General features: G+C 26.3%; 1 protein-coding gene across 13 annotated transcripts in view; it reads right to left on the bottom strand.

The window, feature by feature from the left end:
* The window catches only part of LOC147803208 (transformation/transcription domain-associated protein-like), a 156,411-nt gene extending 131,374 nt beyond the window's left edge, over window positions 1-25,037 (bottom strand). For 4 of the 13 annotated variants that reach the window (XM_087150581.1, XM_087150582.1, XM_087150579.1 and 1 more), the window contains exons 1-5: window positions 24,899-24,991; window positions 22,043-22,095; window positions 21,350-21,520; window positions 19,679-19,775; window positions 4,107-4,250 (exon numbers count right to left, since the gene is read on the bottom strand). In XM_087150581.1, coding sequence (XP_087006707.1) covers window positions 4,209-4,250; window positions 19,679-19,775; window positions 21,350-21,417 — 207 coding nt within the window. In that variant the 5' untranslated portion in view covers window positions 21,418-21,520; window positions 22,043-22,095; window positions 24,899-24,991 and the 3' untranslated portion in view covers window positions 4,107-4,208. Of the gene's footprint in view, window positions 1-4,106; window positions 4,251-17,836; window positions 18,187-19,678; window positions 19,776-21,349; window positions 21,521-22,042; window positions 22,096-24,643 lie in introns of those variants that run through there. The other 9 variants (XM_087150578.1, XM_087150572.1, XM_087150573.1 and 6 more) reach the window with 9 other exon arrangements.
* Window positions 25,038-25,161: the final 124 nt, after the last annotated feature.

The following is a 25,161-nucleotide window of genomic DNA, read 5'->3' as shown; positions in this document are numbered from 1 at the left end:
TTTAACGAGGGAAGTAATTAATAAAGACTTTTGGACGAAAAAATATATATTTTTTATTAATTTATAATTTTGTAATACTAATTTTGTATTTTGCACAGCCAGTTTGCTAATGTAAATAAATTTGCCTAATTAAAGATACTTAATTATTTATAAAAAATATTTCATAAAAAGAGAACATGTTTTTTACATACTAAAACTGTTGAAAAGCTGATAAAAAATGGTTTATTTACTTAAATGTGTTTAATGATAGCAGCTTTACTGTTCATTATAAAGAAACGATATTCCAATTTACTGCTCAGCGAATCAAAATATGTATGTAAGCATTATTTCCCAGTTTATATGTATAAAAAATTTGCTTACGAAAAGTACTGAAATGAATTTTGATTTCAATAATTTTTTAATTTAGTAAGCTTGCTTATCGCTAATATTTAATAAAAGGTTTCAGTGCATATTAGTTTTTTATTAAGAGGACCAGAAATAGTTTTTAATAATTCAAAATAGATATTGATTACTGTTTGAAATCACCAGATAAGTATGTTTGAAGTCCTTGAAGTAAAAAGAATGTGGGGAAGCACATTTTGTCCCCTACCCTCAATTCTAAGAAACATTCTTTTCAAGTATGGAAAATCTGCCCAGTAGGTGGTCCTTGATTGTAGAGATTCTTTTGGAGAGAAAGTTTTTTAAAAAAAGGAGATAAATACTCCATTTTTTAAAACTTTCTCGCCAAATGAATCTTTGCTTAGTCCCTAGTCCCAAAGGGGTCTACTTTCTTCTTTGCAAAAAGAGAGAACTAAACACTTTAAAAGAGCAAGTAAGTAAAATGTTTTTTCTCTTCAGCTCATGCATTTATTTTATTAATTACATACTTTTTATAATTAGTTTTATTCGTTTTAATTGTATTTGTTAAGTTTTTAGAAATTATGTTTTATAACAATAATTTTTTAGTTGGCTATTTCATTTTATACTCTCCTGTAAGCTGCTAGTTTAGTTTTAAAATGAATTAGAAGATTTTTTTCATAAATAAAAGTTCAATTAACTCTATCTAATAAAAGAAGAATTTATAATTTCTTAGCCATTAATAACAAATGTTTCTTTCACTTTTCAGAAGCATTGCTTAATTTAATAATTTGCTTAATTTCGGTAGCCATTTTTTTTCTTTGAAGGGCTGTAAAAAAACATTATTTGAATAATCTAATCCGCGGGTGTCAATTATTGTTCCAAAAACTACTTTTGATTAGCTATGAGAAGTAATTTTAAATAACTTTTAAACCACCAAAAAATAAATAAATGAAACAAATATTTATAAACAATTTATTTGTTTTGATACTCAATATAATATATTTTGTTTACTAAATAAATGAATAACAAAATGACATATTAAATAGAAGGGCCTTATTTCTAATTTTCATTTTGTTGTTTTTATCTTTTTTTTTTGCATTTAATGAATTGCTGTAAAGGTATAAGAACATTTCAAATCTTTATATTAAGTTTAATTTCACAATTAAATTTGTTATAAAATGAATTAATTTGTTATAAAACTATTATTACTTTGTAAAATTAAATTTGTTATAAAATTAATTTACTTCAAAATTAAGGTTCAATTTTTTTGAATTGAAATTAAAATATTATTTCATGGTTATTATTTTAATTTACTATTTCAAGTTTTTATCTGTTTTTATATAGTTGTCAATTCTAAAATATACTTGTTCAGCCTTCACGTTTAAAAATTTTGTTTTTAAGAAACTTATATTTGACATATTTTCAACAATAAAGTAACTTTAATTAATTGTTTAATTAAAATTTAATTTGTGATGATAACTGTGTAGATGAAATACATAATCCAGAAATTGTTGGAAACTTTCCTCAAAAATTCAGGAAATTTTATTTCTAAAATTGAGTGGGAGGCCTTAATGACAAAAGCTTTATTTAGAATTTATCTATTTATTTTAATTCTAATTGGCTAATGTCTTATTTTTTTCATACATATCTTATTCTTTTTCTAAATTAGAATTTAAAAAAATTGTAAGAGAAAATTTTTCACTTTAAAAACAACTTCATTGTTTTAGAAAAATATTTAACTTATTATTATTTTGTAATTTTATTATAATATTATTAAATATTTAGTAGTTCACATATTTTATCCAACTTCAAAAAACGATGCATAATAAGTTAAAATTTAAAGTCTAATTATTCACTTTAGATTTAGACCTGTCCTCTAAATTTTCCCCTACAATTCATTACTAAATTTTATAGTCTTTTCCAATGATAATTATTTTTAATCAAAATCATCAGTAGTTTATGCTAAAATACAATATGCAATGAGCATAAAAAAGATAGTTGTTAAACATTCAATTTATTGTCAGTTACTAAAAATAAAAATATTTGCCATAATTTTAATACATGATCTTTCTCCTTCATTTAAATCAAAATTAATTTCATTTAAGTAAAAAAATTGTTTGTAACAAAAATTATAAAATATAAGAAACAGTTTTGATTTTGTTGATTTTTAACTGTTTTTATGACGATCATATTCTAATTAATTCCTTTTCTTTTATGGAAAGACAGGATGAAAGATCCAAGAAATGCCAATCCAGTAGTCAACAGAAAAGAAGGTAAGAACATATAGTGAAACATTATTTTGTCTCAGTGACATGAATTTAATCCCATATTTTGTAAAATAGGGTGACCCGGGGTAATTCACAATCACTGTGCAGGGGTCTGTCCAGGCAGAATTTACTACCATTTAGCGGTACCTTCACAAATTCAACTTTAGGAAAAACGGTAGTTTCACAAAATACTTTATCTTACAATTTTATTTTTGTATCCTTTAAGAAACGATAAATCCATATTTTTACAATATTTTTGTGCGATTTTTAAATACAATTTTTTATTTTTCACAAATTATGTCTAAATTTTCACAAAATAGGTACCTTTCAGAAAAACCTAGACAGACCCCTGCTGTGCTTCTGGGGAAAATAATGATCATCTAAGTTTTATTTACAAAAATATAAATATATTTTTTTAATTTGAGACATGGACAAGAATGCTTGTACACTTTCCTAAAGTATAACTACATTTACTTAATAATAGTTTTTTGTTTAATCTAACAAAATAAGTATCTTTTAAACTGCTTTCTGTATTTTTCATTTCAAAGATGGGTTTCAAAATGTGTACATTTCTGCAAAGATCCTTCTCCTTCTCTTAATAATAAATATTTTGAGTTACTTTCTTTTTCTTTGATATAAAAATAGTGTAAGCTTTTGTTTAATTGTTTCACATCTACTGTAAACATTATAATTGATTATAGGAAACTCTATCAAATGTTGCCCCTTATAGATGGGGTAATTATTGATCACTGGGGTAATTCCTGATCATTGTCATGTCTTCTTATAAATAGTATAAAAAATTGCTAATAAATAGCTAATTGACTTTTCTTAAATAACAGTTCATATTTATTAAGTGGGGCAACTATAAAATATATTTTAACTGTAATCACAAAATTTGTTTTTAACTGTATACAAGACAAATGAGTTCTGATTTTCACCATTTCTGCTTTGTCTTAACTTGCTTCTATCTTAATTTTATGTGTGTGCATTGATAGAATAATTTTTAAGTTTATAAATTAGCCTAATATAAATAAGAAAATAATATAATTAGCCTAAATATAATATAAATATAATATATATAATTAGCATAAAAAGGCTACTATGCTTCTAGAAAGCAAAATTAGTGAATTTCTTTTAATGATTGAAAATAAAATTTTCAGTCTGTGAGCTGTTGACAAACCTTACTTAACTTTATACTTAGGATACAGAGGTGAACGTTAATAGTAGTAAACCCAAAAATTGGGTCGGCTGTACAATGACGGTTATATAAATATGTATATACTCTTCATTTTAATTATTTAATTAGGGGCGTGAACAACTCGCTCTCTAGCCGTGAGCCAATCACTACACACCTAACGTGTCATGGTAATTTTTAGAAGAACAAAACAATTAATTTGGTCTAATTATTGGTAATACACATTTTAATAGCAAGCGTGAAAAGAGAAAATTTCCTCTGATGCTTAAAAGGAGTTTTATAAATCTACATAGAAAAACAGTTACCATTACTACAGCTTCGGCTACACTAGTCAAAACATCAGGCCCCATGAATAGAATAGTATCTTTTGTTCAGTCAGGGTAAACAGTAGGACTTTAAAGCATTTGTCAGGTCCGACATTTTTCAGCAACTGAATAAAAGAAGCACCCCTAAAAAGAACAAAATTAAAAATGTGCAGATAAAAAGCTAAATATTTAGTAAGCCTAGAAGATAAAAATAAATAACTAATAAAGTATGCAATTAAAATTATAATTGTTTTTACGATATTAAATTGAAGACATGTCAAATAATATTCTAAGTGAAATTTATTGAGTTAGGGAATTTAAGTACTTGGGTTCAGTTGTCACTGAAAGCAATGATATTATGCCAGAGATTAAGCAAAGACTAAATGCTAGAAATCGCAGTTATTTTGCACTTAAGAGATTGCTAACATCAAAAGTAATAATGAGGCTTCAGGTTCATAAAACTATAATCAGACCAACCTTTATCCATGGATCAGAGACATGGACTCCAATCCAAAACAAGAAAAAAAAGCTGATTACCCGGGAAAGAAAAATTCTTAGAACTACTTTTGGTCCGGTCAAAGAGGGTGATCTGTGGAGAAGACGATACAATTTTGAAATTACAAGACCATTTAAAGAAAAAGGTATAATAAATTACGTAAAAGCAAAGAGAAGTCAATGGCTAGGACACCTTGAAAGAATGGAGGAAAACAGAGGCATTAAGAAAATATTCAAGGGGCAGTGCCAGAAGAAAAGGGGAAGACCGGCCAAGAGATGGTTACGAGGTAGAAAAAGACTTTAAGACTCTAAAAGTCCAAAACTGGAAACAAAGAGCTAAAGACAGGCGACTTTGGAGGAAAATTGTTAGTGAGACCATGGTCCAACATGGACTGTAATGCCAGGGAGTTAGTTAGAAATTTATTGCAAAGGGATCTTTTACATATTAACTTTTTCTCTTTTTATTATTTTAATTGATTTCTTTTGAAAAATCAATAAATGTAGGAATATCAGTGGATAAATGAACTAAGAGATAGTCTGAGTACTTCTGGAGTGGAAAAAGGCTCTAATTAAATTCAGAAAAAACTATTTTTTTTTTCATAAATTTTTTGTTTTGTTTTTAAAGGAAAAAACTAGGACACTTACAAAGATGATTGTTTAATCAAATGTGCTTTCTTTACGAATATGTTCTCCAGTGAAAAAAAATTAAAGCTTTTGGTTTGAAATAAAGGTGATGCACTTCTTTTTTTCCACTTTAAATTAATACTTCTTTTTTAAAAAAAAAACTTTTCTTTTACACAGATAAGTTGTTTTTTTAAATACATTTAAAATAAATATATATTTTTTTAAAATATCAAAAGAGATTACACTTAACAAATTTAATATATTAGGAGGCTTTGCTTTATTTGTGGACGAAATATATAACAACTAAAATTGGGAATAGTACTTATAACTAACTCTTAAGTTTTCTTTTTAAAAATTTTACTATAAATATTGAGATTTATAACTTATTAAATGGTAAGATTATGTTAGTCCAAGTATTTTTGGAGTGAAAAAAGTTTTAATTGAATTCAGAAAAAAACTTTCTTTTAAATATATATATATATATATATATATATATATATATTCTCAATTTTTCGAATGATAATAATAACTGGGACACTTACGAGGTTGATTGTTTAATTAAAGATGACATAAAATGTGCTTTCTTTACAAATATGCTCTCCAGAAATACAACAAAAGCTTTAGGTTTGAAATAAAGCTTTCTTCCCCCGTTAAATTAATACTTCTCTAACAAAAACTTTTCCTTCAAAAAAAAAAAAACTTTTCATTTACTAAGAATAAGTTTATTTTATTTTACATACACTTAAAATAAAATAAAAATTTATATTTAAGATACCTAGAGAAATTACACTTAACAAATTTAGTATACTGGGAATCTCCGCTTTCCAACCCTCATAATTGATTTTCATTCCTTACTGTTTATTTCTTAAACATCAATATTTTCCACAAAAACACAGAATATTTCGTTAACATGTAAATAAATGAGAAGTAATTTTACTTGTCCTATAACTAAAATAGGAAACTCTGCATTGAATTTTATTTTTAAAAATGTCACTATAAATGTTAAGATTTATAATGGGCAACACACAATTTTTTTTTCTTTCTTTTTGCTACTTCAGACTGACATCTACTCTAGCAAGAATTTTTAAATTAAAGATATTAAGATTTTGTGCGGGAAAAATAAATTTTTTTACAATGATGGATAAATAGTCGATATTTAAAGAAAAATAAGTTGAAAAAAAAACTGACTTAAGTTTGCAATAGCTTTTGAACAAATGGGAATTTTTAAAAAGGCTGAGAATAAATCAAAGTATAAAATGGTACAACTAGCTAATTATATTTTACCTCTGAAGTTACGTTTCTACAGATAGTAGATTGACGAACATGTGTTTTTCTTCTTCTTTTTTTATTACAAGTTTAACAGTTAATAATTCTTAAACTAACAATCGAATCATATATACCTAATTCCTTAGAACATTTTGTGTACTATTCTTCACACCTTCATAATTTTAAGTTTCTATGTCTTATAGATGCTAGGCAACACAGTATAATTTTAGGTAAATCGACAACAAAAACATGGGGAGGGGGAGAAAAAGAATTGCAAAAGAGGCACTTAAAATTTCAATGCCTTTTAATCAAATTGGAATTTTAGAAAAAAAAACTCTGTGTTAAGTTCATATACAAATGTGGCCCTTTCACATTTTATAGAATTTCAAACATAAGACTGTTTATGGCTAATCACTTTCAAACCTTTCGAAAAAATTCAGATCTTTACCAAAAATAAATCAAAATCCAAATTTAAGTCATACTTCAAAAAGAAAAAGAAAAAAAATTCTAAGTCTTCAATTTTTCTAGGTCAAAAACTTCTTTTTCAAGCTGATTTGAAATCTGAATCTTATCCCAGTTCCCTGTAACTTTTAGCAAAATACAATACTTCAGAGCAGTTTGTAAGATAACTTAAGAAAAATACTGAGTGATTTCACACAAAACAGTTATACTTTTCTCCATTTAAAAATAAGCTGGATCTTTAAAAACATATTGATGAAAATACTTAACAGAAAAAAATATTCATTGATTTAAAATCATAAGATCTTAACTATTTTAATTGTAATATTAATATTTTTAAACAAAAATATAGATAAGACATTTCATCAAAATGTTTAATTAAGTTTCAATTAACTGCAAAATAAGAATTTAATTAAGAATTAGAATTCAATCAACAAACCAAAGCAATCTGCAAAACGATCAAAGAATTTCATCTCTACGTATTTTGTACAGTTGAAACATTTTATTTGTAAATAGCATTTTATTTTTAAACATAAATTATTTAAACAAGTACTTTCATGAATTCAGAAGAAAAAAAAATCTCTACTTGTTAGGTTAAATTTCTTAAAAACATAATGAGAATTTGAAAATGGTATTTACTATTATAATGGACTCTTTCTATCCAAAAACAACATAGAAGGAGAAAACATATGAAAAATAATTATAAATATAGAACTAATTGAATGTTTCAGTTTTATAACATGTATATTGTTTAAAATCAGCTATAAATTGTGCTGAGTATCAACATCACAGCTATATGTTGTGCTAACTGAGTAAGCAGGGTTAACACTCAAGAAGAAACAAAATTCCCTGTGTTTTATGTGTACATATTATACACAATATATTAAGAAGCAACACAACAATTACTGTGCTCTTGTGTGAGCTATTTTGGGCTATTACATTGGTGTTAATTGCTAAAAAACTTAAGAAAAAAAAAGAACAGATGAACATACTTAATTAATGCTATAAGTAATTTAAATAGTTTAATATAGCTAAAATATCATCCTTAAATATCACATAGATCACTTTTGAGTGGTTGAAATTTTTTGTAAGACGAAAATAAGAAACAAAATTCCAAGTTTGTAAAAAAAAAAAAAAAAAAAAAAAAAACCTGCATTTTCCCCATTAATTTAGATGATTTTTAAATTCCCTGTATTTTCCAGGTTTTCCTTATTTTCAACATGGAGTCCCAATCCTGGCAAGGTAACAAAAAAAAAAGGATCTTATAAATTATGTTAAAAAGGAAGGGAAAAAAAGAGAAATATGACAAGTATGCTTTAGGATCATGTCAGCTCAAGAAAGCAAATATTCTGAAAGATAAGTTATGAAGATAATTTCAATCACAAGTCACCAAAAAGCAATAACTTATTAAAAGTAGTAGTTAACATATATCATATAGTATTTCATACCATTGGAGAAAAAAAAAAGATACTTACCACTCCTTTATTTAAATCTCTGTTGATTTTAAAAAATGCATGAGGTGGATTTTCATTCCAAAAAATACATTTTTAATAATTTTTTTAATCTTAAACATACAAATTTTGGGAGGGGGGGGGGAAATAAAAAATTTGTCCTTTTACAACATTAATGTTCTCATGGTATTAAAACATAAAGAATTCAAATTTACTTCAATTTAAATTATGGAAATTCTGATAAAATGTACTAATTTCAATTTATAATTATACACACATTAATATTCACAACATGGTTTCTTAGTATGTGTTTCTAATACAGGTTGAGTCTAAATGGTTAAGTGGATGGTTAAGAAATAAAGTAAAGCAACATAACTTAAGATGCCAGGATTATATCCGTGGGGAATGGCTAAAAGCAAAGATTAGATTAGCCTGACAGGAGTGGTTGAGCTGCTTGTTCGAGAAATCTAACATAAAATTGAAATTAACAGTGAATAAATATGAAAACATTTATTGGTTAACAGCCTCAGAAAATGTAGATTATGCAATGTTGGTCCAGGAGCACCAAAATGACGTCTAATAATAGAAAAATTGTTTTTAATTGGTTTAAATGTTTACAGGAAGGGAAATAAACCACGCTAAGATTATGACAAAGGAAATTCGATTTGGCAATAAACATGTGTGGCATACCATTATATATAAAGCATATGTGACAATCATTAATATCAAGCATTAGCGACTGATGCTGTTGAACGACTGCCTATGAGAAGATTCAGAATTAACAATGGCAGTTCATTTACAAAGATTTTGGTAAGCAAATGATCTGTCCCAATTTTATCCAACACAAGGAAAGAGGTGTGGCATCAGTGCCTCAATCAAACCTAAAAGAGGTACACACAGACCCATTATGGCAACTTAATCAAAGATTTTATTTTAAATTTACAACTGTTGATGAATAGCCAACCCAATTTTTAGGTTTACGGCTACTAATATTCAACTAAGTATCATTGTAATTTTGAACCCAATCCAGAAGACAAGGGGACCAAGCCTTCGTGGAGGACTTTTAGATGAAACTAACCCGCATTTGCGTTACATGGGCAGGAAAGCCATAAAAACCTCCCATGGTTAGCCTAACGGTAAAAAGGGACTCTAACCCATGATCTGGCTACCACTGAGGATATTTTATGTTGGCACTATGGTTGGTACGAGCCGGGTGCAGAGTTCACATTGACCAGCTGTTGCTGAGAATCGAATTCGGTTTACCTGATTGGAAGGCGAACACTCTATCTCCTGAGCCACCATGACTCTTAATCAAAGACTATCATTAGTGCTGAGCGGGTAATTGGTGTTGCTTTTTAAGGCTGCTAGTTATTTTGTTTTCATGTTTCTTTTACTAGCTTAATGCCTTCATTCATCTTACTTTGTAGGCATTCCTTGGAGATTACTTACACTTTGATAAAGCAAAATCATATGCAATTTCACTATATTCTCACCGTTTAAGAGATATTTATACTAATTCAACAATACTACTAAAAAATTTAAAATAAAAAGTTAAAGAAAATATAATTGGATGACCTTAGTGGGAGAGAATAATAAAATAGATATATTAAAACTATTAAAAGACCTAATTTTTAATTCATTGGATTTCAAAAAGGTTCAAGTATACCCTTTTGACAGAATTCACCTCTATTAGCATGCACTTTCAATTTTCTATGCAGAAGTTATTATTAACTCAACCTAATACCAAAGAAAATGCTAGATAGATAAATACATCAAATCTTCATTGTTAATATTAATAAAAGAAAATTATGACAATAGTAGAAAAATAGTCACTGGCCTAATAACAAAGATTTCATGAGAATGTACATATTTTCAGATTCACTCACATGCATCTATTAAATCAAAAATAGATAAATAAAAATTAAAAATACACCATCTAACACCTAACACTTATTCATTTATTGAATAAAATAAATTTAATAAACTACATAGGCACATTTTATAAACTAATTACAAAAACTGCAAATGAGGCAATGAAATTTTAACTTTATATAAAGCAAAATTAATAAGCAGCTATAAAAAATTTAATAAGCAGGTTAAAAATTAAACATTTACTCTAGATCATTATATTAAATATTAATCAGAAAAAAGTTAAAGTGAATTTAGATTATTAGCTAAAGAGAATATATAACATTCACAATCATGAATAAGTATGTTATTTTATGAGAGCAACACAGGAAAAAAACACCAAACTAAATTAGTATACCATCCCGTTACAGTCTACAAAAATACTCCAGGTACTATATTTAATAAATCAGTGCAGATTTCGGCTTACACTGATGATGTAGACATCATCACAAGATCTAGGACAGCACTGAGAGAAAATTTTTTGGCAATGGAAAAATCAGTTAGAAAAATGAACTTAAGAGTGAATGTGGAGAAAACAAAATATATGCATTGTGGTACAATGGGAAACACCCCTAAATTGTTTGAAATAGATTCTTTAAATTTGAATCTGTAAAAAATTTTACTTATCTAGGATCAGAAATAAACTATCATAATGACATTAATCCTGAAATCAGAAAAAGAATAGTCGCAGTCAATCGCTGCTTCTATGGTTTAATATCATTGTTGAAATCTCACTTAATGAAAAGAAAGACGAAGATTTTGCTTTACTTTATTTGGTATTAATCAAGTCAGTTTTAACTTATGATTCAGAGACATGGACTTTAACAAAAAGGGAAGAAAAGTTATAAGCAACCTTCGAAAGAAAGGTCCTACGAACCATCTTTGGCGCTATCCTCGATAACAACAACTGGAGAAAAAGATATAATTTTGAAATATATAAGATCTTTAATAGTGATGATATCATTAAATCTATTACACTAAGTAGAATGAGATGAGCCGAGCATGTAGTGAGAATGAGCCCAGAATGAACAGCATTAAGAGTCTTTAATGCAACCCCCTCCAATAAAAGGCCAAGAAGAAGGTCCAAAATGAGATAGAAAGACTATGTGGATGAGGATTTTACCATCTTAAAAGTAAAGAACTGGAAATCAATTGCTGGGAGAAGGGCAGAATGGGAAAAGCTTCTGAGGACGGCCCAGGCTCACAAAGGGCTGTCGTGCCAATGCTGATGATATATATATATATATATATAATTTTACCTCTTAGTGACATTATTGAAATTTAAAATAACTTTTATGTGTGGAAAAATGAGTACTTACATCATATTTACTCCGTTAATCACAAAGCTAAGGAACTAGTAAAACTAGGAGTCTTTATTACTTAGAATTGGAAAAAAGTTTATAGAATCATTCTATCAAAATAAGTGAACATGAAAATATTTAGAGTAAAGCTGTTCATTGTTTCAAAAATTATAGAAAAATGTAGATATTTTAAGTTCAATGTGAGATTTTGCAGCTATCTTGAATTTACAGAAGAGGTCAGAGTGGTACAAAACTTAAACTATGCTATCTTGACAGGGAGGTGTAGTTTCTGATGAATTTGTTCATGTCAATAGAACCAAAAGTTTAATACTTAATGTGATTTAATGAAGAAAAAAACAATAAAAATTTTAACTAATAAATATTTAAGCATCTGATGCTGCTGTCTGGGCAAGTGAGGTAATGTTTTGTAAGTTTCCTTTATTTTAAATTGAACACGATCAAAAGAAAATAAATAATTAAAAATTTTGTTTTTAAATCCGAACCAAGTTTTTGGTGCCAGAACAGAATTTGAAGACATTCAAATAGTCAATGATGAAATAATAATTTCTCTCAAAAGACAAGAGCTTTATATTTTAATTTGCACTTTTCAATGCATAGCTGTCAAGCGAAGTTATGTATTTTTTCATGTGCTTTTTTTTTAAATAATATCAAAAAAAGGCAAGACCCAAAAAGCTAGATTTTAAAATTTAGAAGTAATAAAATAATAAGAGAGAGAGATGAAATAAGTGTGTAAAAAAATATAATTTTACGCATTTGTGTGCTTAAAATTGCTATTAAATAGGTCCTGCATATTGTTTGTTCTGAATATGATTAAAAAAAAGCCAAGAATACAAAACTAAAAGTTTTCATATAAAAACTTTTAAATTACCATTCATTTAAAAAAAATCAATTAGTATGCATCAGATATAAAAACAAGTAAAGGTATTGAAGTTTGGAAGTTATAAGGGTTTTTATATGCAAATAGGTTTAACTAAACATATTTACTTTTTATGCACAAGTTTGAATTTAGCAATTTTTACTGTACTATGATCATTTTAAGAACTCAACGAACTTTCCCAGGGTGTGTAGCCAAGCATCTCAAAAATAAGTGAAAAAAGTACTTTTTAAGCACTCAAAAAATATTTTTAAGCCCTACATACATTTACAAAATGTGAAATAATTTTTAAAGACCTTACATGATCCTGATAAAATAACTAGTTTCTAACAAAGAACTCAAAATAATTATCATTATTACTTTTCCTCATATCTCATAAGGATAGATCCCATAGCTTGTCAAGATAGGAACACAAATCCCCAACTTTCTTCCAGTTGGCTTTCTAAGTAATATAAACATGCAGTACCTAGCTATTTTGCAATACCTAGACACTTTAATAGATGCAGACATTTTAAAATAGCTGCAACTGTTTGGAAGTTAGATACTTTAACTTTACTGAGCACTATGTATATATACTGTATTAGTTTATTTCTTTATATAGAAGCTCCCCTGATTTTGACGTACTTTAATTTAGGATAAAATAAACATATGCCAAACATTTAAATGGTTTAATAATATCTGACTCTTACTAAATAAAAATTATCCATTTAAAATTATACATTTAGTTAGTATTTGAATACGGACTTATAAGTTTAGAAGTCTAACAAAAAGTTTTTATAATGAAAATTTAGGGTCAGTCAGTTTTCAAAAAAACTTTTCTTTTGAAGGTCGATACTTTTTGCAAAACAAGCTTATTTTACTAGTAAAATACATGATTATTATAATTTTATGCTGGAATATTTTCTTAATATTTTATTTAAAATCATATGAACGATTATCTTGACTTGAAAAATAATAGACTGCACTTGAGAAAAAAACAGAATATGTCATATAATACAGACTTTATAGTAGGCTAAGGAAAAATTAAAGAAAAAATAAGAACATTTTTTTGAACAGCAGACATATGCCTAACTACTTTTAAAAAAGACAGAGGGCAAACTAAAAAACATATAATTTGGTCTACTGAAATATATAGAAAAATAATTTTTTGATTTGCTAAACAATTAATTTGAATTTCTCTGTTTTATGCTTGTTTCGAAATTGAAAGTTTTTCCTGATATTTCAGAATCAAAAAAACTCAGAGTTAATGACTCATATCAACAGGTAAAATTCAAACATATACTATAGCTAACAATTCAGATTATTCTCATCAAGAATCATATAACAGTATCAGTATAATAAATCGAAATAATCATTTTAATGGTAACCAAAAACAAATAGGGAAAAAAAACTGAAGGGTAAAGTTAAAAAAAAATCAATTCAGCATCTTCAATCTCATGTTTTTCTAAAACAAAACTATTTGAGACTATAAAACAAAAGCTTACAAGAAAGTGATGATGCAAATCAAGTTTATTATGGAGATTGATGGACTGAAAGAAAATATTAGTGAGGAAACTATGTTTCGTGCCTCTTATGGAAATCAAGGCATTTGAGTTTGGATAAGCAATTATACAACAGTATCGGAAAAAGTCCATGAAGCTAATGTGATCGTATGGAATTGCATGAGAACAAATGAAGATGATTTTATTTTCCAACTAGCCTCACATCATACATTAAAATATTTTAAGATCTCGCTTAACAAAAAATTACAATGCCACAGTAGCCAGTTATTACCAATTTCCCAGATCTTACCCAAATTTATGGATATTAAAGAAAAACTATAAGAAGTTGCTCTAATAAAAAAAGTTGAGCTAATGAAAAGCAATAGGACTACTAAGACTTGAAAGAAAATTGCCAAACACTTGTTTATTCCATGCAACATTGTTTATATGCAGTGATCAAAGCTAAAGGTGATGGTAAAAAATAAGAAACTTTTTTTCCCGCCTTTTATAAATGAATTGTAGTGTTTTTAATGAAATATTTTAATATTTTGGATCACATAAATTTTTATTCTTATGTTTTAGTTCTTTTAAAAATATCATTTTATGTATATATATATATATATAAAAAAATAAATAAGTAAATACAAGAAAACACGAAGAAAGTTAAGAAAAACAATAAGTTTCATTTATTGCGCTTAAGCTGCAAGTAAACAGAACTCATTAGATAAGTTCAAAATGAAGAATAAAACAAAGAAAAATTATAGACATATGAAAAAAAAGGGGGGGGGGAATAATAAGTAAAAAATAACAAACAACAGTTTATATAATATATAATAAAAAAAAAAGAAAAAGGATGAAATTTTATTTAAAAAACCGGGAAAAAAAAGATGTAATCTTTTCTTCAGCCCCTGTTTTGCGGATATAATCGTGTGGGCTGAAGAAAAGATTATTTTTTTTCCCCGGTTTTTTAAATAAAATTTCGTCCTTTTTTTTTTAAATATATACTATTATATAAACTGTTGTTTGTTATTTTTTACTTATTATTCCCCCCCCCCTCCCTTTTTTTTCCATATGTCTATAATTTTTCTTCGTTTTATTCTTCATTTTGAACTTTATATATATATATATATATATATATATATATATATATATATATATATATATATATATATATATATTAGTTGTGAACTCAGCTAAAAAGATAAAAAACTGGAAATTACAAACACGATATTTATACATTATTGGAATTAATTAAGATCAAGTACTTGTATAAATACAACAAAAAATTTGCTCCCAGGGGTATAATTATTTTATTATGAGGTATTTAACAAAAGGAACAATCAACATATCACAATTTTGACCATAATAAGTAATTAAAGTTAGTAGTGCAAATGAAGAAGCCACTTTTTAACTAAAACTTTTCTTCAAAAGCAAATTTTGTGATTTTAACTACTTGGTTTATGTTAATGTTAAACTAAATAATTTTTTGGTAGAGAAAAACCTATTACCTTTGCTCAAGAGTACGTAGAAAATCTGCTACAAAAATAATTTTATTTAAAAGCAGACAATATAAGTTAGTGATATAGAACAAGTAATTAAAGATCTAAAACATATTTACAAATAAATCCGTTTTCTGAGTTATTACTTAATTAACAGAAAAATTATTAAATTTCGCATAAGAATTTTGAAAAACTCAATAAATGCTTCTATGAAAAAATTTATACTAAAAATAAACAATATTAAACAACGAGAAATAAGTTATATTTCTTTGAGAATTTATAATTTATATGATTAAAACTAAAGTATTTTATTGTAAATGTTAATATAACTGAAAAAATGCTTTTTATGAATTAATTTTTCTTTTAAATGTTTGATATACATTTTGTAAGTTGCATCATAAGAAAAGAAAGTTATATTGATATTAGTAATTATATTAAATTTAACTAAATTTATTTGTAAATAGGATAACACATTAAAATTTCTTTTCTTGCCAGAAGAGATTCAGAATATCAAATTTGTACAATGTTAAGAGAAATTTAGCAGAGTTAAAAATGAAGATCTTATTTTGCTCATTTTTTAGGTACCGACAGAAAAAAAAACTAATTAGTTTAAAAAAACTATATTTTCTCAAAGCTTAAGTGTATTTTTGTTTTCATAATTTTCATTCGATGTTCGATCAATATATTTTGCTTTCCTTTTTTAAATCAATAGAATTTAGAATATTTGCATAAATGTTTAAGTTGTAATTTTAACTACTTTAAGATCTAAATGTCGTAATTTCAATTAGGATCTTTTACTTAGTCTTATTTAAAAAAAACTATAATATTATATATTATAGTTTTTAATATATAATATATAATAAAAGGATATTTGGTTCCTTAAAAAAGAAAAAAAGTCTTACATAATACAAAAGTTAGTGATTTCAGATTAAGTTATTTGTCAATATTTTTTAACTACATAGTAAACTCCCGATTATTCTGGGAGTAGAATGGGCCACAAAGTGCGAATTAGCAAATTCATGCATAATCCACAAAGAAATTAAAAATGACACACATCATCAATTTTTTTAAAACAGAAATGATCCATTTTTAAAAGTTCACTGGTTGCAGGCACAAAATATACGAAAATTTTCAGAAAATGCATATTTTCTATGTGATGTTATCCATTTTCTTTAAAACAGTAAATAACTTTTCAATAAAATATCATTTAAAATATTTTCTATGTTATTTTAATTAATAATTAATTTATTAGAAAAAAATTTATGATCTTTGTGTGTTTTTAAAGCATTTAAGTGAGGAAACAGTAATTACATTTTCTCATGCAAAGGCAATTCAAAACTGTAACTAAATTTTTGTTTTAAAAGTTTCTTCATTGCTAGTCATTGATTTGTAAACTTCAATCTATTATCAACATTAAGTTCATTATGAGATGAAGTCCTAATTGACTGTTGACTTAATTTAAACATTAATAGAAATTATGCCGTTGAGTAAAACCCTTTTTTAGTTGCTTGTTCATAGTTATGAAAAGTATTTTACTCCATCTTGGCAAATAATAGATACATAATAACATAGTTTATTTTTAAAATAATAGTACTTAAATTATAAATTATTTAAGACTGAGAAAGACTGTTTTAAAATATAATTTTGCTATTCTTTTTTTAAAAAATCCTGCTATTATATCTTTATTAAATTTCCCTTACTTAGAGTTATTAATTTTTAGATATGCAGAATTCTGAAAATGGCACAAAATTTAAAGAATTTCTCAAAAAATAAGAAGAAATAGTAGACATAGAAAACATTTCAAACAATATTTTCCAAATGGTATCAAAAGTAAAAAAAAGATTGAAAAAATGAGTCATTTATTTAAAATTAAAGAAAAAAAAATATGTTTCAGAATAAAGGAAAAAAACAAGACATATTTAAGTAATTAAAAAAAGCTTTAACTATCTCTTAGCTCTGTAGCTAAAATATGACGGGCTGCTACAAGCAATTCTTTGCGCAAGTGAGTCACTTCTTGAGGACATAGATACAACAATCCTATAATTCCTTTAGCAAACTGAGAGGAATGTTCACTCACAAAACAGAAGAATGTTCACAACATTTTACAAAAAAAAAAAAAAAAAAAAATCACAGTTGGGTTAAATTATTATTTAAATTTAAATTAAATTTGCAATTAGTTTAAGATGATATTACTCAGATAAACATAAATACAGTGCATGTTGCCTATTAAAATCACATTCGTTTTGAGAACACTTGATTTTAAAAAGCAACAAATTTTAAAAACCAAAATGCAGGAAAAAGTTTAACTAAATTAAATTGATTAAAAACTAAATTGATTACTACATTTATGTTTTATTTTTACAAAACCTACATTTGACACTAACATGAGCTACATTTTTTAACTTATAGGAGGGTTTTAAAATATTATATTTGATAAGCAACATTTCAAATTAAAGATTCACCATAGTTTGAAAGCATATAAGAGTTTCTAAAACATTAAATATCCTTTTCTTTTCTGTAAATAAAATTTTAAGAAATCAAGAGTTCTTCTAAAATTCATTGAAGTTAGATTCACCTGATTGAATGATTCAGGATCCATGACATTGAATGATAGGCATTTTACAATTTTTCTTAGCACATAAACAGTTTTCTTTTGGATTCCTTTAGACTCCCTTTTTCTTAATTTTTTGCAACTTTTGTCCTTCAATTTCAACACAAAATACAATCAATACCAGTAACTTTGTGCATAGAGAACAGACAAAAATTTATTCTTCATACATATTCAAAACTTGAGAATATAGATAATTCTAATCATTCAAACAAAATAAAGCAAAGTTTTTCATTGTTTTAAACAAAAGCCTTACAAAATTTTGTCTTTACATAACAGTAATAATTTTATTAGAAGATGGTTTTTACATAGTTTGATATTAAAATGATTCCGTTCTTGCAGAATTAATAGCAAAAAGCAGCTAATTTTACAATTCAGTGATTTTATAATTGGAGGGTCCTGTATTAATGACACAGTTAAATCACAGTAGTAAAAAATAAAATAAAATGCTCAGAAATTTTTTTCATATTCACAACATAATAAAATTAATTTAATAATCAGAAAAATCCCGCTAGTCAAAATAGTTCTAATAAACAAGTAACTAATAAACAAGTAAGCAAGGAAATACCGGTGGAGGGATTAACCAAATATATCATCATATCAAGCATTTCCTTTACCTGGCTCTAAATATGAACATACTCCATTTTTATTTTCATTAGCTTGACTCTTCAATTTATTTTCTCTCTTAATAAATTCTAGATAATATATTTTGCAATATACTTTGCACATTATCTCTGTTTAATGTCTAAAGAGCAAATAGTTCAGCATAACAGCTATTTATTTTGTTAGCCAAAAATCTGATTCCTAATCAATTGTGCAGAATTTTTTCATCATATTCTATGTCTTATTATATAATATAATTACTAAAAAAGATTCTAACAGGCAATTGATATGTTAAATTCAAAATTTATTGAAAAATTGGACCAGGAAAATTAATTTTTCAACTAACATTATTAAGTACTCAATGTAAAGACAGCTCATTAATTTGCTTGAAAGTAATCCCCCTGTTGACAACAAATCATACATTCTTAAATCCTTAACATGTAGTAAAGCATTCTCACAACAGCCTGCTGTAGGTCAGGAGGGTCATACAAATTAAAACTCTACAATTCCTAACCAATGGCATGATTTTGTCAATGTTAAGTACAAGTTGCTTTTACTTCTTGAATCTATACCCACCCTAGCACATTGATAGCTTGGTGCCTTTAACCTCTGAGTCGATTCTCAAATAATTTCTGTGAGTATTAAATTGTCTTTTAACATGTTGAGGTCCACATCAGCCATCAGTGACCGACACTGAACCTTTTGTTTTGGCCGCGTCAGTCACCGGTGAGGGACAATGTTAAATATGATATAAAACAAAACAAAAATTAACATTGTTTCAAGCAATTACAGAGAGCTTATTCAAAATTTGCTTAAATTTTCTTTATTTAAAATTTGTTAATAGTAGTGTGCTCAACATTGTTATATCACATTAGAGTACTTCTGAGCAGAAAAGGGATTTCCTTAAAAATACAAGATAAAAAAACATTTATTAAAAAAAATAAAGAATGATTCTTAATATATTAGTCATTAACCTACTCACTTGATATATTCTAACTAAGTAAGCCAGAAAAGATAATGTTTTTATCTGTGCAGGCATAAAGTCAACATAAACTTCTCTGTTTAAAGATGGATTGCTCCTAAAATAAAACCAAACAAAACAAAAAATAAAATTTCTACAAACATTTTGCATTTTGTCTGCTTTTTTCCCAAAGAACAAATTAAATGTATAAAATTTAATGTTTAACTTTGTCCCACAGAGTCATTGAACATAAAATTCTTTCACAGAAAACAATTGAATAAGTAAAAAACAATACTGAAGAATTTTATTGTATAAAACCGCTTTGACTTGATCATTTGGTATAAAATAAGTAAAAAAGAAAGACATTAAGGTATATCCTGCATGCAAGTAGTTAATTTAAAAAGTTTCTCTCTATATTTTCTGCAATATTTTGACTGTAAGCATCATAAAAACAAAATTAAAATGACAAGCGAGTCAAGGATAAAACAACAATCAAGATTAAAATCAATAAAATAGATTTTACAGCAAAAATCATGCAGGTTGACCATTTGTAATGTAACAATTTGATGGCCTAGTTTGAGAAGTGGTCAGTATATTAAGAAGTGAGACAAGAGTGGTGTAAATTATAGTCTTGGTATACCTAGTGGGCTGATCAGCTTAATAGGCTACATTGTACTCCATAGTAAAATATTTGTTTGAATTAAGAAAGTTTTATTTTTAATAAGTGTAACAAAGTAATAAAATATGTTATACACGATATCATCAATATTCCTTAGACTATTTTTTTAGTTGAATGTATGACATTGTTTTAAGATATTTAGAAAAAAACTTACTCACACTTTGCAATATTTTTGCTGCAAGCCTTTACAAAGAAAAAGAAAAGACATTCCAACTTCAATCAAGGATAAGAATAAAAACTGAGACCAATAGAATAAATCTGATTTCATTTGGATACAACATTTGTTTTAATTAAAAAAGATAAACAAGCTTTTATTTTTAAAAAAGATTAAAAAATATCAAATTTTTTGTGATACTAACTATTTCTTAATTAAATTATGAGAGCTGGTTGTAAAATATTTAAAAAAAAATTATATTCTAAGTTTAGATGATTTGATCAAAACAGAATAAAAATTAGAAAATTATGTATCCACATTGAGATGCATTTTATCAAAGAGAATACTTTATCATTATTTTATATAGAACAAGTTGTGAATTAATTGAAACTTTATTAGACGTATGAATTATTTATTAAACGTATGAGACGTAGAAAATTATTTTTTCATGACTGTTCATAAATTAATCAAAATTATATATTTTAGTGATATTTCATATATCTAAATTTAAATTAGTTTTTATTTAGATACAAGAAAATTATAATAAAACAAATACTTTATAGCAAAAATGAGAATCAATGCCAGATAAATCAAAATCTATGTAAATATTGACAATGATCATTATCAACTGAAATCTGCTTCCAATTTCTGGAATTTAAAGCATGTGCAACATTTTTAATACTTCCAGAGATTTCTTAGTTATCTTATATGTATAAATTATCATCTAAGAGTAATTTGGCAAACAAAGAGACAATTATGAAAGCATTTATCACTTCATAAACTATTTCAACATTGAAGCATAGTCACTAATATTAAACTTTCTATTATCAAAAAATATGCAATATTAAAATTAAGTTACCTCTGTTGAGCTGTGTGTTGTAAAGTAATAGTTGTCATTATCAATGGTAGGTATAAATTCATCAACATCTTTATGAACACTTATTTTATATAGCTGGTACATCAAGACAACAATTATAGGTAGCTCTACCAGTGCCTTTAAGGACATAGTAGCTTTTGGGATTAAATTGACCTGTAAAAGAAATCAAATACATAAACAATATAAAAAAAAAAAAGAAAAATCCTAAAGTAACAATTCTTGATGCTAGAAAGTATAGAAAAAAGTAATTTTGTAATTTTTAGTTTAACATTTTTTAAACACACATAAAACTTGAGAACCATGTTATTCATTTTGCTAAGAGAATTACTTACCAGTTAAACTTTATTGATACAATAAATTGTTATGCCTCCATTATGTATTATAAGCAACAAAGTATGACATTTATAAAAGAATGGGTGAGTTCAGGGACAGGGAGTTTTCAGAGCTTGCTCCAAGTCCCTTCGGTTTCTGAAAAGTAAACAATCATTTGACAGTTGACTTTTTGAGTGATCCAGTTCATATTTTTCACGGGACATCATTATTCTACATTTAATAATTCTTTCAACAATATTTTAAATAATTCTACCAGGAAAAACAAACAAGAAAAAAAGTTAAAATTTAAAAAAATAATAAAATACAATTTACGATTTTTGGAAACATAAGGAGCGTACATACTGATTCTGGCTTGATCCTTCTGTTTAAAATGCATCAATCAAATTTTTATTTTTCTGAAAAGGATAAAATGAAAATAAAAAACTGTCTGAGTATCGTTGAAAATACTTGCATAAAAAATTAAAGTTTATTTTCAAAATATCTTAATTCAATACAAAATTGTTTGTTAATAAAAAAAATTTAATAACTCTAATCTTTAGCTCAAGATTAAAACAATAAAAAAAAATTCTGTTTGGGAATTGTATTGCTAGAATACCTAAGAGCAAGTTCCAAAATCTCCAAGGCAGAAAACTAACCCAATGTAAAAGGACACAGGTAATGTTGTAAGTTAAATGTCTTTTCAATGACTTAGGTAACAAGGTTGTTTTTCAATTTTTGTAAGTTATTCAAATTGAACATAATAAAAACCAAGTTTAAAAAGTAAATTTCCCAATTCCAAATTTAACTTCTTTTTTTTATAGCTTGAATATGTAATTAAAGATAGTTAAGTCAGCTGCATGTTTTTAAAAAAAATTATAAAACATTGTAAATGTAAAAAAAAAAGTTTTATGCAATCTGTAATCAAAAGAAATTGTATGTAAATCTTTAATATTTATTTAATTTAATATTTATACTGTAGAAGATTAACAATGCTTGACTTTCTAAACAATATTTTACTTTTCCTGAAAATATACCTTAAGATTGATTTAAAAAAAGTTTACTCTTAAAAACTTTGCATTAAAAATGCAACAAAAAAGCTAAACAAATAGAGGTAATTCAAAACTGTGGGATAAGACATAGAACAAAGGATTAAAACTCTCAAATAAAAACTTTAATTTCTTTTCTAATTATTCTAAAATAGTAGCTACAGTTACAAGTTAAAATCATAGGTAGCTCCATAAGCTCTTGTAATTAAGTTGTTAAATCCGTAAATTAAATTGATACAATTTAATCATAATTGAAAAGAGCATTCTTAAAATCAAAATTAATATTTTCTTTTCACTTCCAGCCCCTGCTCTTATAATTAGGGTGACCTGGGGTAATTCCTGATCAAAAAATGCAAACATCTATTTTGTGAAAAAACTATTCAAAATGGAATTTTAATATTTACTGGAAGTTTGACGCTATATGAGATGAGTCCTATGCCACCTTCTTTTGTTTGAAAATCTAATTAGAATTTAAAAGATTTTAAATTTTTAGTGATCAGGAATTACCCCTGGTTTTGATAATTTCTGAGGTAATTCCTGATCACTTCTGGGGTAATTACTGATCACCATTTCTTATTGTAAAGGGCTGTTTAAAAATAATTATATAATGGTAATTAACAAATAAGACATCAAGATCAAACAAATAAACCAAAAAGATATATTTAAGCAGCTAATAAAACGATTTATTTAAAAGCAAGAAGAAAGATTAACACTTTAAATTTTCAAAAATCTTTGCATCGTGCCATACATTTTAGGCAATCAGCCAACTCATTCTCATGTTCGGCTGAAATATAAGAGAGTTCCCACATGAGTTACTTTTGCTGGATTTTTTAACTTCATGAAGGGAAAGTGTAAAGTTAAGTAAGGTATGTTAACAACACTGGCAGCAGCTCTCACACTGAAATTTTCATTTTCAATCATTAAAAGAAATTCACTAATTTTAGGCTTATAATTTCTCACCATATTTATACTAGGCTAATTTATAAACTTAAAAATTACTCCAAAAATTATACTAGGCTAATTTATAAACTTAAAAATTATTCTAACAATGTACACACATAAAATTAAAATAGAAGCAAGGTAAGACAAAGCAGAAATGGTGTAAATCAGAATATAGTCTTGTATACAGCTAAAAACAAATTTTGTGATGACAGTTAAAATATATTTTATAGTTGTTCCACTTAATAAATATGAACTGTTATTTAAGAAAAGACAATTAGCTATTTATTAGCTATTTTATATACTATTTATAAGAAGAAATGACAATGATCAGGAATTACCCCAGTGATCAATAATTACCCCATCTGTAGGGAGCAATATTTGATATAGTTTCCTATAATCAATAATAGTGTTTACAGTAGATGTAAAACAATTAAACAAAAGCTTACACTACTTTTATATCAAAGAAAAAGAAAGTAACTCAAAATATTTATTATTAAGAGAAGGAGGGGGATCTTTGCAGAAATGTGCACAGTTTGAAGCCCATCTTTGAAATGGAAAATACAGAAAGCAGTTTAAAAGATACTTATTTTGTTAGATTAAACAAAAAACTATTATTAAGTAAATGTAGTTATACTTTAGTATAGTGTACAAGCATGCTTGTCCATGCCTCAAATTTTTTTAAAAAATGTTTTTTTTAAATAAAACTTAGGTGATCATTATTTACCCCAGAAACAGAGTGATCCTGAATTACCCCGGGTCACCCTACTGTTTTAAAGTTGGAATATATTCCCAACTAAACGTTGAATCTTATTCTGTACTGAAAGGGTTCTGTTTTAATTTAAATCATTTTAAACCCTACAAATTTTCTATAAACAAAAGAATTCATATATGAGAGCAGTCAAATAGTAAGATCTCAAACAACTAATGACAGCTGTACCTAACACTTTATTGTAAAGGAAATTTGTACACGAAATACCTTAGAACGTCTGAATTTTTTGTACACGAAATACCTTAAATCAGATGATAATAAAGAAGAATCTAAAGTAGGTTTACGAAGAGCTCGAAGAAAGGGAAAATAATTACTTATGTGGTATCATAATTAATAATCTTTAAAAAGATAATTTAACATTTCACGCCAATATATCCTATTACAACATCAAAAGCTTTAAAAATTCTAAGATTATAAAAGGTATTAAAAGAGGTGCAATTAATTAAATAATATGCCGACAACCTGTAATGTTTCTAGAAATTTGTAATGTTTTGCTTATTTCTACCCATTTTGTGAATGAGTTAAATTTAAATTAATGTCGAAATCACGTGAGTTAGATTAAAGCGAATAATTGTCTTCTACTACTATTTTCAATTGAACAACTTGGGTTTTGGTGGAGGGTCTCTAGTTTCAAAATATTGGTACTACACAATAAAAAGTTCCCTGTTGGATTCCGTGGTAGCATGTTGCATTTGAAGAAGAGCCTCAGAGCTCAAATAAATCTT

The sequence above is a fragment of the Parasteatoda tepidariorum genome, chromosome 9 (assembly GCF_982258835.1).
Source record: "Parasteatoda tepidariorum strain Cologne lab strain chromosome 9, Ptep-v5.0, whole genome shotgun sequence".
NCBI lineage: Eukaryota > Metazoa > Arthropoda > Arachnida > Araneae > Theridiidae > Parasteatoda > Parasteatoda tepidariorum.
The sequence above is the reverse complement of the archived record's forward strand: the minus strand, read 5'-3'. Positions and strand labels throughout refer to the sequence as shown.